This window comes from Coregonus clupeaformis, chromosome 7 (assembly GCF_020615455.1).
Source record: "Coregonus clupeaformis isolate EN_2021a chromosome 7, ASM2061545v1, whole genome shotgun sequence".
NCBI classification, from domain to species: domain Eukaryota; kingdom Metazoa; phylum Chordata; class Actinopteri; order Salmoniformes; family Salmonidae; genus Coregonus; species Coregonus clupeaformis.
In genome coordinates this window covers 24,113,546-24,128,051 of record NC_059198.1, presented here as the reverse complement: position 1 = coordinate 24,128,051, position 14,506 = coordinate 24,113,546, and the positions used below count along the sequence as shown (strand labels likewise).

Below are 14,506 nucleotides of genomic sequence, written 5' to 3'. Positions count from 1 at the left end.
AAATACATTTTAATTCCAGGTTGTAAGGCAACAAAATAGGAAAAATGCCAAGGGGGGTGAATACTTTCGCAAGCCACTGTAAACATTACACAACAAATTCGAAATCGCAAATTCAACAATGAGTGGTTTGAAGGAATCAGTGTCTAACTGCAAGCATTGCAAAGCAATCACTAGCCTGATATTCAGTGGAGTGGGTGTGTGGTCCCAATTCTGGGTTTAAGGGTCTCTTTTCCAAGTTTAAAATGATAAACATTCAACATTGGCCATGCTGTCAATCCAGCATGATTTCTGCCGCGCTCAAAACAACTGTTAACTCGGAACTGGGAAATCTGACTTCAGTGAGTTCCAGACAACTGGGAACTCGGGAAAAAACTAGCTCCAACTGGGAAAATACGTTTTGAACGGTAATCCAACTCGGAATTGTACATCGGGAACTCAGGCCTCTTTCTAGAGCTACGACCTGAAGATCACTGACGTCATCATGATTCAACCTTGTTTTTTTCAGAGTTCCCAGTTGTCTTGAAAGCACCATAAAGCCAGAGAATGCCAGACTTTGATGACAAAGTTTGATGACAAAATATGCCCACGAAGGACCGCCATGCCACCTTCCTGTTCAAGTGAGCACAGCACAACAAGGTGAGTCCAAAAATGCCTTATATGCTGCTGCATACATGATGTAGTATGCCAGGGAGATATGTACACTGTAGCTAAGAAATTAATGCTAAGTGTATGTGGTGTAGTAAGCTGTTAGTAGCCCATGTGCCTCACCCTAATAATTTTGTCTATTTTCCCCTCTTAATTTCGGCTACTGTTCTGACTTGGTGGTGCACATGTAGCCTATAACCTGTTTTAGAGTAATGTAATCATCTAATATTGTAAGAGCTTTCATTGTCTGCTTATATGCTCCCTTTATTTATCCTACGGTTCTGACTTGGTGTACAGGGAGAACACTGTAAGAACGGCCCATATTCTGAATTCTGTCGCTGTACATTTCAAAAGTGCTGAACAAATAGTTATATTGACTACCTCCATCCTAGCTCGCTCATTAATGTCTTAATCACAATTACAGATTGCCTCTTATCCACTTGTTGTCCCCTTATGCCATAGTTTGTTCATCTCAATTGTCAGTAGAAACCACATTTGTTTAAGCAAGTCAGCCATATCAGCTATGTTTTTTTTAAAGTCAGTAAATGAGGCTGAATGAACTGTTTCGCTGCCAGACAAGGCTCCGCTGATAGCCAGGTGTAGCAGTGGTAAGGTGTGGTAAGGACTGCTGTTGGGACAGCTTTATGTAGGCCTTAACAGTTTGTGGGCACCGTTTGTCACCATTATAGTGCAATTAATGTATTGTTTAGTATTGTGTTGTGGCTTTGCTGGAATGCATCCCCCCCAACAAATGTGTTTGCCCCACCAAGATTTACATGCTAAAATCGCCACTGAGTAGTCATGTCACTCAAGTGCAGAGAAAACATCATTATTGCTTACTATCATTTCCTTAAACACCCACTTTGAAAAGAGGGTGTGAACCATTACATAAAAGTGAAATTATCAATAATTAACATTGCCAGTTACATCTGTTCAGGGCCACCATAAAAAGGTATAGTAGATTCATAATTTACTGTATGCCGCATGCTTGGAAGATTAGTCCAAATGAGGACTAAGAGATCCTAAAATAAAATCAAGTGGGATAGGACAGTATATAAACAGCAGAGCAACTTCCACTCATCACTTGCCTACCTGAGAAAGAGTACCTGTGATTTACCTACTACTAGAGACAAATAACCAGCATCACCATGAAGGTCCTGATCATCTACAGTGGGGAAAAAAGTATTTAGTCAGCCACCAATTGTGCAAGTTCTCCCACTTAAAAAGATGAGAGAGGCCTGTAATTTTCATCATAGGTACACGTCAACTATGACAGACAAATTGAGGGGAAAAAATCCAGAAAATCACATTGTAGGATTTTTTATGAATTTATTTGCAAATTATGGTGGAAAATAAGTATTTGGTCACCTACAAACAAGCAAGATTTCTGGCTCTCACAGACCTGTAACTTCTTCTTTAAGAGGCTCCTCTGTCCTCCACTCGTTACCTGTATTAATGGCACCTGTTTGAACTTGTTATCAGTATAAAAGACACCTGTCCACAACCTCAAACAGTCACACTCCAAACTCCACTATGGCCAAGACCAAAGAGCTGTCAAAGGACACCAGAAACAAAATTGTAGACCTGCACCAGGCTGGGAAGACTGAATCTGCAATAGGTAAGCAGCTTGGTTTGAAGAAATCAACTGTGGGAGCAATTATTAGGAAATGGAAGACATACAAGACCACTGATAATCTCCCTCGATCTGGGGCTCCACGCAAGATCTCACCCCGTGGGGTCAAAATGATCACAAGAACGGTGAGCAAAAATCCCAGAACCACACGGGGGGACCTAGTGAATGACCTGCAGAGAGCTGGGACCAAAGTAACAAAGCCTACCATCAGTAACACACTACGCCGCCAGGGACTCAAATCCTGCAGTGCAAGACGTGTCCCCCTGCTTAAGCCAGTACATGTCCAGGCCCGTCTGAAGTTTGCTAGAGTGCATTTGGATGATCCAGAAGAGGATTGGGAGAATGTCATATGGTCAGATGAAACAAAAATATAACTTTTTGGTAAAAACTCAACTCGTCGTGTTTGGAGGACAAAGAATGCTGAGTTGCATCCAAAGAACACCATACCTACTGTGAAGCATGGGGGTGGAAACATCATGCTTTGGGGCTGTTTTTCTGCAAAGGGACCAGGACGACTGATCCGTGTAAAGGAAAGAATGAATGGGGCCATGTATCGTGAGATTTTGAGTGAAAACCTCCTTCCATCAGCAAGGGCATTGAAGATGAAACGTGGCTGGGTCTTTCAGCATGACAATGATCCCAAACACACCGCCCGGGCAACGAAGGAGTGGCTTCGTAAGAAGCATTTCAAGGTCCCGGAGTGGCCTAGCCAGTCTCCAGACCTGAACCCAATAGAAAATCTTTGGAGGGAGTTGAAAGTCTGTGTTGCCCAGCGACAGCCCCAAAACATCACTGCTCTAGAGGAGATCTGCATGGAGGAATGGGCCAAAATACCAGCAACAGTGAGTGAAAACCTTGTGAAGACTTACAGAAAAAGTTTGACCTGTGTCATTGCCAACAAAGGGTATATAACAAAGTATTGAGAAACTTTTGTTATTGACCAAATACTTATTTTCCACCATAATTTGCAAATAAATTCATAAAAAATCCTACAATGTGATTTTCTGGATTTTGTTTTCTCATTTTGTCTGTCATAGTTGACGTGTACCTATGATGAAAATTACAGGCCTCTCTCATCTTTTTAAGTGGGAGAACTTGCACAATTGCTGGCTGACTAAATACTCTGAAGGTGGAGCAGCTGAACATTGTTCCAGTACCAGAGGAGGCTGAAGATACTGGGTCGCTGGAGGAGCTGGTTGGTGCTCCAATGGTCACCGCGGAATGAGAAAATTAAGTTGGTTCAGGTTGCTCTGCCACTACTGCCAGAAGATGGGGAAGCTGAGGCTGATGAACAAAGGTCTGTGAACTGCCCGGACGTCTGTATCCTCTTTGTGAACCCTGGCCTCTGCTCGGAACCCCACAGAGTATAGCTTTTTGCAGCAGCTAACACGAATGGCACACCACTACGCCTGCCTCGGGGAATTCTACCTCCAGGGTTAGTGGATGTGGACCGACCATGCAGCATTCTTCTACAACAACTGGTACACACAGAACGATGCGGCCTGCCACCCCTGCATCTATATGCGATCCACAGAGGGCGGCTGGTCAAATGCCGAATGTGACATACAGCTTCCCGTCATCTGTTGAGGACAGACTGTTACTCAAGAATGTGATTCTTGATGTTTTTCCTGCTGTGTCTCTGGATAAGAAATGTGTGCAAAATGGCTAAATGTGGTGTAATATAGATGTGGATTTTGTTTGTTTTTAATACATTGTGTAATTGTTTTCCTATAATAAACATGTTTGTATCACATGAAAAGCCTTCTTCCTATACTAGCTACTAGTCCATAGCTCAGTAAACAAGACTCCTGAGTGTCAGTAAGGTATGATGGAGACATTAGGCCTAGTTCTAATGCGTTTAATTTATTACAGCAGCCAAATTCAAAACACACAGTTGACAATACATTTACAAAGTTTACTAAATAGTCATATTTACAATGTCAGTCAATATGTGCCTTATGACGAGGAATCAGCCGAGGAAGCAGCAGGAGGGGCGTGGCTCTGTTCTTCTTTTAGTCTACGTTTCATCAGCTTCCTTTTCTTCTTCTCCTCCTTTTCGATTTCACTGACCATCTCCAGGAACTTGGGGCTTCGGGGGTCCATTGCATAGCCAAAGCGTTCTCTGGCCTCGGCTAGCAGCCTTTCACGGCGGGCCTTCTCATCTTTCAACTTCTGTTTCACCTCCCGTTTTTCCTTCCTCCAGTCAGCCACCATCTTAGGCATCTTTGCCATATTGGCTGCAACCAGTGTCTCTCTGCAAAAGAAGATTGGAGGGGGTGTTAGCGAAGTATCATGTCATCATAAAAGCTACTATAAAAAGGTATGGTTAGACAGAGCTTTATCCACCTGTCAAGAAAATGCTGTACTTCCACAAAACAATCAAAGAACAGTATACATTGGAACCAAAGCCTATCAGATGGTTGAGCATATTTATAATAATAATATAATATGGTCCTCTGTAGCTCAGCTGGTAGAGCACAGGCGCTTGTAACGCCAAGGTAGTGGGTTCGATCCCCGGGACCACCCATACACAAAAATGTATGCACGCATGACTGTAAGTCGCTTTGGATAAAAGCGTCTGCTAAATGGCATATTATATTATTATATTATATTTATGTTATTCTTACATACAGTTGAAGTCGGAAGTTTACATACACTTAGGTTGGAGTCATTAAAACTCGTTTTTCAACCACTCCACAAATTTCTTGTTAACAAACTATCGTTTTGGCAAGTCGGTTAGGACATCTACTTTGTGCATGACACAAGTAATTTTTCCAACAATTGTTTACAGACAGATTATTTCACTTATAATTCACTGTATCACAATTCCAGTGGGTCAGAAGTTTACATTCACTAAGTTGACTGTGCCTTTAAACAGCTTGGAAAATTCCAGAAAATGAAGTCATGGCTTTAGAAGCTTCTGATAGGCTAATTGAAATAATTTGAGTCAATTGGAGGTGTACCTGTGGATGTATTTCAAGGCATACCTTTAAACTCAGTGCCTCTTTGCTTGACATCATGGGAAAATCTAAAGAAATCAGCCAAGACCTCAGAAAGAAAATTGTAGACCTCCACAAGTCTGCTTCATCCTTGGGAGCAATTTCCAAACGCCTGAAGGTACCACGTTCATCTGTACAAACAATAGTAGGCAAGTATAAACACCATGGGACCACGCAGCCGTAATACCGCTCAGGAAGGATACGCGTTCCGTCTCCTAGAGATGAACGTACTTTGGTGCGAAAAGTGCAAATCAATCCCAGAACAACAGCAAAGGACCTTGTGAAGATGCTGGAGGAAACAGGTACTAAAGTATCTATATCCACAGTAAAACGAGTCCTATATCAACATAACCTGAAAGGTCGCTCAACAAGGAAGAAGCCACTGCTCCAAAACCGCCATAAAAAAGCCAGACTACGGTTGGCAACTGCACATGGGGACAAAGATCGTACTTTTTTGAGAAATGTCCACTGGTCTGATGAAACAAAAATAGAACTGTTTGGCCATAATGACCATCATTATGTTTGGAGGAAAAAGGGGGTGGCTTGCAAGCCGAAGAACACCATCCCAACCGTGAAGCACGGGGGGTGGCAGCATCATGCTGTGGGGGTGCTTTACTGAAGGAGGGACTGGTGCACTTCACAAAATAGATTGCATCATGAGGAAGGAAAATGATGTGGATATATTGAAGCAACATCTCAAGACATCAGTCAGGAAGTTAAAGCCTGGTCGCAAATGGTCTTCCAAATGGACAATGACCCCAAGTATATTTCCAAAGTTGTGGCAAAATGGCTTAAGGACAACAAAAGTCAAGGTATTGGAGTGGCCATCACAAAGCTCTGACCTCAATCCTATTGAAAATTAGTGGGCAGAACTGAAAAAGCGTGTGCAAGCAAGGAGGCCTACAAACCTGACTCAGTTACACCAGCTCGGTCAGGAGAAATTCACCCAACTTATTGTGGGAAGCTTGTGGAAGGCTACCTGAAACGTTTGACCCAAGTTAAACAATTTAAAGGCAATGCTACCAAATACTAATAGTGTATGTAAACTTCTGACCCACTGGGAATGTGATGAAATAAATAAAAGCTGAAATAAATCACTCTCTACTATTATTCTGACATTTCACATTCTTAAAATAAAGTGGTGATCCTAACTGACCTAAGACAGGGAATTTTTACTAGGATTAAATGTCAAGAATTGTGAAAAACTTAGTTTAAATGTATTTGGCTAAGGTGTATGTAAACCTCCAAACATAACGATGGTCATTATGGCCAAACAGTTCTACATTTGTTTCATCAGACCAGAGGACATTTCTCCAAAAAGTACGATCTTTGTCCCCATGTGCAGTTGCAAACCGTAGTCTGGCTTTTTTATGGCAGTTTTGGAGCAGTGGCTTCTTCCTTGCTGAGCGGCCTTTCAGGTTATGTCGATATAGGACTGATTTTACTGTGGATATAGATACTTTTGTACCTGTTTCCTCCAGCATCTTCACAAGGTTCTTTGCTGTTGTTCTGGGATTGATTTGCACTTTTCGCACCAAAGTACGTTCATCTCTAGGAGACGGAACGCGTTTCCTTCCTGAGCGGTATGACGGCTGCGTGTTCCCGTGGTGTTTATACTTGCGTACTATTGTTTGTACAGATGAACGTGGTACCTTCAGGCATTTGGAAATTGCTCCCAAGGATGAACCAGACTTGTGGAGGTCTACCATTTTTTTTCTGAGGTCTTGGCTGATTTCTTTTGATTTTCCCATGATGTCAAGCAAAGAGGCACTGAGTTTGAAGGTAGGTCTTGAAATACATCCACAGGTACACCTCCAATTTACTCAAATAATGTCAATTAGCCTATCAGAAGCTTCTAAAGCCATGACATCATTTTCTGGAATTTTCCACGCTGTTTAAAAGCACAGTCAACTTAGTGTATTTAAACTTCTGACCCACTGGAATTGTGATACATTGAATTATAAGTTAAATAATCTGTGTGTAAACAATTGTTTTAAAAATTACTTGTGTCATGCACAAAGTAGATGTTCTAACCGACTTGACAAAACTATAGTATGTTAACAAGAAATGTATGGAGTGGTTGAAAAACGAGTTTTAATGACTCCAACCTAAGTGTATGTAAACTTCCGACTTCAACTGTAGTTGCCTTGAGTCATATAGGCAAATGTCATGCAGTAACTAACAAGGTAGTTAGTTACCATTCTCAATTTCTCTCAATGCTATCTAGTATGGCATGTTGCGTAGAAACAAACATGTAATTTGACAGGTCCCAAAAAGATAACTAGTATTAGCTTGGCTAGCATGGATGTTTACCTCGCGAGACGTTTCGCATTGGCTTCCTTCGTTTTCGCCTCAACGTTCTTCAACATCACCTGTAGTGGAGGGTTCCATTCCCTCTCCTCTGCTATCATCTCCTCGAGCTGGGTATGGTTGGGCCACAGCTTTGCAGGGTCGATTCCTGACGAAGAGCCATACCGCCCGAATAGCTTGCGGTCATACTTCGCCGTCTTCTGCCATTCCGGAGTTTTCTCGCTTTCCCTATCTGGTATGTATGGATCTTTCAGATTTAATTTTAGTGGTTTATGATTATAATTTGCTGTCTGCTGTAGAAACCCGCAGTGTGAGCTGGCAGGATTATACGATTTTAAGGATGAAACCCCTCGAATAGCCCAGGTAAATACTGCTGTCCTCCTGCACAGCATAGAGGTCGCCATTTTTTGTGTCAAAGTTCGGAGGACCCTTGTTGCGTCACATTTGCTTGCTCATAGCTGACTACAACATCGCCTGTCCGTTATTGTTGTCATCGTCATAAACTAGAGGATCATAGAGGTATCAAAAATGTTGTGACAAAAGACAGTATTGCCAATTCTGATTTGAAACTCTTAGGCTATAGGCCTATTCAGTGTTATAATTAAAACACATCTTATTGTGTTGCCAAATTATTATCCATAGCCTATAATGAAGTTTAGGTCGAAATTGCCTTCATTTTGAAAAGTTGTACTGTATGCTACAGAATGTGGGCTGTATCCAATCAGTCTTATCAGTGGAAGTCATGCTGGAAAAGGTAAATACATTATTTTAAGGGCTGATGTGCATATGAAATAGAGCTATGCTCAATAACTGACTTATTTGTTGTCTTATTAAGTTAAATTCTGCCACAGACATAAATTATGATGATCATATCAACATCTCTCATGAGTCCACCATCATATGCTCTTGCAAGCCACTTTTAGTTTGAAAACTATTTTTCAATGGGTTTGAGTTTCAAACTTATAAATTAATCTGGGGAAAATGTCCTTTCAAATCCAAGTGGGGCCTGGAACCAGCAGTGGGCAGGTGAGCAACATAGCCAAAACCAGAGCCAGGGGAGAAGTATAGACTATTTAACACCTTCTTTGAACATTAGGAATGCTGTATGGGGAATTAACCAGAAAACACACTTTGAAAGAAAGGTTCTTTGTTTTAACTTCTCCCCCCTTTCCTCTTTTAGCAGCCCCCTCCCACCGATTCCTCTTTTATTTTAGATGTATTTTCAAGAAGGGGAGATAGAACAAATGGGGTGATCTTGAGTGCAGCACTTACTGAGACAGGCTTTTGTGTTGCGGGAGCTGCGCAAAGCTCTCCATCGCAGGAGGAGGAGAGGGGTGAAGGTGGGGGTGGGCATGACAAAGGCTTAATTTGGTTTAGGAGCAATCCGGTACCAAGCTCAGGGCTTTAGGGATCAAATCAACGTCAGTCACTGGCAAATAGGCTTGTTAGCAGTTAGAAGATAAGCGATGGCATGGCAAGCACATTGCCTTGGTCTATTTCTGACTGAGGGATATATAGATAAAGATTTAACAGAATTAAGTAGGACATCATAAGATAAACCAATCTATTTATCACAAAAAGCTTTCAAAATGATCTGAGGATCTGTAAATGGATAACAAAATATGAACTGACTAACATTAACCCAAACTAATTTTCTATGCAGGGACCTTCACTTCTAGAGTTACTGTGTGGACAAGATGAGTTAAGTTGAAAAGGAGAGAAAATAACTGAACCGCGGTGGTCAAGCACCTCCTGCCAGCTGGCTGTAAAGGCATCATGGTAAGGTCATGGCCGGTATAGTGGAGGTCCCAGTGATGGTGTGGATGAGGATAATGTACATGGTATCTACTGGGGAGTGTTGGAAGAGGATGGGAAAAGCAGGAGTCCCTGGCACCAAACATGGCTTCCCATGGACAGTAGAGATGGAAGCATAAGGATTGATTCACTGTTTGCCAACCCCAGTGAGTTCGCCTATAGAGGACATCCATATGGTCTTTTGATTAAATATTAAAATGTCTCCACACTTTTATAAACACAAGTAAAATGAATGTTTAAATTGCATGATTGTCACTGTACCCTTCCTCATTTCTGTGACCCCTTCCACATTGCACTCATTTAATCTTATAATTATGTTTCGTGAGTTCACACGTGGAGTCTCCAGATGTACATTAAGTTTGGCCACTTCAGCAGGATGCCAGAATAAACGTTTACCTCCACCTACTAGTGTGCACACACACACACACACACACACACACACACACACACACACACACACACACACACACACACACACACACACACACACACACACACACACACACACACACACACACACACACACACACACACACACACACAATCCAGTGGCAGTCAGTGCCGTTTAAGAGGCGGGAGGACACCTTTTTTTTTTCATGAGCATGGACTTACAGTGGCTTGCGAAAGTATTCCCCCTTGGTATTTTTCCTATTTTGTTGCCTTACAACCTGCAATTTAAATGGATTTTTGGGGCGTTTGTATCATTTGATTTACACAACATGCCTACCACTTTGAAGATGCAAAATGTTTTTTATTGTGAAACAAACAACAAATAAGACAAGAAAACAGAAAACTTGAACGTGCATAACTATTTACCCCCCCCAAAGTCAATACTTTGTAGAGCCACCTTTTGCAACAATTACAGCTGCAAGTCTCGTGGGGTATGTCTCTATAAGCTTGGCACATCTAGCCACTGGGATTTTTGCCCATTCTTCAAGGCAGAACTGCTCCATCTCCTTCAAGTTGGAGGGGTTCCGCTGGTGTACAGCAATCTTTAAGTCATACCACAGATTCTCAATTGGATTGAGGTCTAGGCTTTGACTAGGCCATTCCAAGACATTTAAATGTTTCCCCTTAAACCACTTGAGTGTTGCTTTAGCAGTATGCTTAGGGTCATTGTCCTGCTGGAAGGTGAACCTCCGTCCCAGTCTCAAATCTCTGGAAGACTGAAACAGGTTTCCCTCAATACTTTCCCTGTATTTAGCGCCATCCATCATTCCTTCAATTCTGACCAGTTTCCCAGTCCCTGCCGATGAAAAACATCCCCACAGCATGATGCTGCCACCACCATGCTTCACTGTGGGGATGGTGTTCTCAGGGTGATAAGAGTTGTTGGGTTTGTGCCAGACATAGCGTTTTCCTTGATGGCCAAAAAGCTCAATTTTAGTCTCATCTGACCAGAGTACCTTCTTCCATATGTTTGGGGAGTCTCCCACATGCGAACACCAAATGTGTTTGCTTATTTTTTTCTTTAAGCAATGGCTTTTTTCTGGCCACTCTTCCGTAAAGCCCAGCTTTGTGGAGTGTACGGCTTAAAGTGGTCCTATGGACAGATACTCCAATCTCCGCTGTGGAGCTTTGCAGCTCCTTCAGGGTTATCTTTGGTCTCTTTGTTGCCTCTCTGATTAATGCCCTCCTTGCTTGGTCCGTGAGTTTTGGTGGGCGGCCCTCTCTTGGCAGGTTTGTTGTGGTGCCATATTCTTTAAATTTTTTAATAATGGATTTAATGGTGCTCCGTGGGATGTTCAAAGTTTCGGATATTATTTTATAACCCAACCCTGATCTGTACTTCTCCACAACTTTGTCCCTGACCTGTTTGGAGAGCTCCTTCATCTTAATGGTGCCGCTTGCTTGGTGGTGCCCCTTGCTTAGTGGTGTTGCAGACTCTGGGGCCTTTCAGAACAGGTGTATATATATTGAGATCATGTGACACTTGCACACAGGTGGACTTTATTTAACTAATTATGTGACTTCTGAAGGTAATTGGTTGCACCAGATCTTATTTAGGGGCTTCATAGCAAAGGGGATGAATACATATGCACGCACCCCTTTTCCGTTATTTATTTTGTATAATTTTTTGAAACAAGTTATTTTTTTCATTTCACTTCACCAATTTGGACTATATTGTGTATGTCCATTACATGAAATCCAAATAAAAATCCATTTGAATGACAGGTTGTAATGCAACAAAATAGGAAAAACGCCAAGGGGGATGAATACTTTTGCAAGGCACTGTATTTCTATTACAGCATATTGGATGACTCATTCATATTCCATTCACCCAATTCAATGTAAGTGATAGGTTTAGGCTACTACATGATACTCAAATTTTCCCTTTACCCATCATGAGGTTGCTACAACTGAGCCTATGAATGAAAGTTTACAACGTAGGTGCACACAGGTCAATAATTTTTTTTGAGGTGACTGACACATTCAATACCGCCTTGCACACTATAGCCTGCATCTAGCTGATATAGAATGTAATCATTAGTCCAACAGTTGCAAACGAGAGTTTCTATTGGACAAATTCAAGTATGTTTATCCCTGTTTGGTTCCGTTTGCTTCCATTTAAGAAACTTTTTTTCAACAGAATCGGAAGAATGAATACACCTCTGATCACACGTAAACACAGTTCACTTTCATAGCAGCCACGTTGTATTCCTTCTCGCATCTATGCGCTCTATTCCTCTCACCTTTTCCCTTCGCTTGTGGACTTCAATGCACAACACATCAGCTGTATGTGACCAGGCGAAAAAACCTTCCAAACCATATCATAACCGTTACACACAGCCTACATCGTTGTCACCATATTAGCTAAAGTAAGGTCATAGTCAACATAGCTAATAGAACTAACACGTTAGTAAGCCAGCTACAATCATGTAGTAACGTTACAGTGTACAGTCAGTAAGCAGTTTAGCTCTTACACCGGCGGGCCCCGTGGCAATAAATGAGTAAAACCAAAAGCTTATCTTGACTTGGAAGAGTTCCAGTGTTGTGTTGGATAGTCATAGCCAGCTAGCTAACATATTTGAGCAGGGTGTTTGAGTAGGCTAAACTAGCTAGCTGCATTTGCTAGCTAAGTAAGTGAAACGGAAAGTGAAAAAAAATGACAATCTCTCTCTATATATCCCTCTTGCTTCTCCTTCATTTAGGAATAAATGAATTTGTTCAAAACTGTTCAACTATTGTCTTTCTCGCTCTTTGAGTCAATTACTCACCACATTTTATGCACTGCAGTGCTAGCTACTTGTAGCTTATGCTTTCAGTACTAGATTAATTCTCTGATCCTTTGATTGGGTGGACAACATGTAAGTTCATGCTGCAAGAGCTCTGATAGGTTGGAGGATGTCCTCCTGAAGTTGTCATAATGACTGTGTAAGTATATGGAAGGAGGTGAGAACTATGAGCCTCCTAGGTTTTGAATTGAAGTCAATGTACCTAGAGGAGGATGGAAGCTAGCTCTCCTCCGGCTACACAATGGTGCTACCCTACAGAGTGCTATTGAGGCTACTGTAGACCTTCATTGCAAAATAGTGTGTTTTAATCAATTATTTGGTGACGTGATTATATTTAGCATAGTTTTATCTAAAAAGGATACATTTTAAAATGTTTTTCTATTTTTATGAAATTCACTGAGGATGGTCCTCCCCTTCCTCCTCTGAGGAGACTCCACTGACACTCACATACACCATGTTTGGCTTTGATATAACATTTGCACAGTCAGCATTAATATTTGTTGACAAAGAAGAAATAACAATCATATGGGCCCAAATATAGTCCTCTCTTGTTGGAAATAAACAATGAAAAGTACTTCCTCCAGAATTTGGCACCAAGAATCTGATTTGTCAGCATCTCCTCTTTAAAACGAGCTATGAAGACAAATTCCAAATAAAAAGCGCAGTGAATCTAAAAATATACCATTTACCAGCAGTGATGTCATACTGTTTATACTGTAAAAGAAAAAAGCAACAACACAGCTGACTGGATGAGAAGGCTGTGCTGCTATGTTTTTGGAGGAACTATGACACATTTGTTATATAAATTCAGATCTTACTTTAGCTTTGAGTTTCCATTTGTCAATTGACCTTGATAAATCGCTTGAGTGATCACTGTGAAGTTCAATAGACAATGGGATATCACATCCAAATGAAAGAGAGGGGTATATGACTGTGGTTTAGACTGTATTGTAAGTCAATGGTGTAACCGACATCTTCATGGTAGAGAGCTCACTGACTGCAGAGTATGGAATAATCCATGTGCAGATTCTATCACTGGAGCATAACTTGTGGCTGTGATCACTCTTACAGCTCCCCCCACTAATGTTAAACTTGGACACAGCCCAATTCAGAACTGTCGGCGTAAGCGGTTTTATGGAGGGAGGGGGGCTGGCGAGAATGCGAGGGGGGTGAGCGTAGAGCGTTCAGCGGGGAGTGGCAGCGTATTTTACAGTAATGGATGTACCACATGGAGATCCGGTTAGTGATGTGTTTGGAGCGCTACGGGACTCGTGGGCTCAGTGCCCTACTCCTCTGAGTCTGCGGAAAAAGAGAGATGCTTGTGGCTTTTAAAAAGATTCATCCACCTGGGCGGGGGGGGTTGGGGGGTAATCCAGAGGGAGCCTTTATTTCTCACATAATCGCTGGTGCATTTTAACCAAATTAACTCACATGAATGGATCCTCTTCACGCATATGTAAACACATACAGAGATACATACATGGGTACATAAATACAGACAGATGATATATTTAATTTCAAACAACAAAATATTTGGCATCCTGTTACATTGTAGACCTAACAGCAACAGTAGCAGCAACATATCTCTCAAATGGTAAAGGGATAGTGGCCTGTGATCAAAATATTTTCCTCCAAAAGATGGCAAACACATTAAACCAATTAGTGATTTCTTATCATTATCCAATGTGACTGGACATAGGCCTACCATAAACAACCATAACCTACCCCATACCGCTTGTCTTTGGAAGAGCTCAAAGTCTCCCACAATGTTGGGAGTCCTCAACCCACCCCTGGCCCAAACTCTTAATGAGATGATGAATGGTAGCATAAGGAGTGATGGAGGCCCTATCCACCGGTGGCTACTAATT

General features: G+C 41.7%; 1 protein-coding gene across 1 annotated transcript; it reads right to left on the bottom strand.

Moving 5' to 3' along the window:
• Nucleotides 1-4,120: 4,120 nt before the first annotated feature.
• Nucleotides 4,121-8,029, bottom strand: LOC121570500 (growth arrest and DNA damage-inducible proteins-interacting protein 1-like). The gene is made up of 2 exons (XM_041881959.1): nucleotides 7,591-8,029; nucleotides 4,121-4,532 (listed from the first exon to the last, which is right to left on the bottom strand). Exons 1-2 carry the CDS (start codon nucleotides 7,989-7,991, stop codon nucleotides 4,235-4,237), a joined length of 699 nt encoding a protein of 232 aa, XP_041737893.1. The 5' UTR covers nucleotides 7,992-8,029; the 3' UTR covers nucleotides 4,121-4,234.
• Between the last annotated feature and the right edge of the window lie 6,477 nt (nucleotides 8,030-14,506).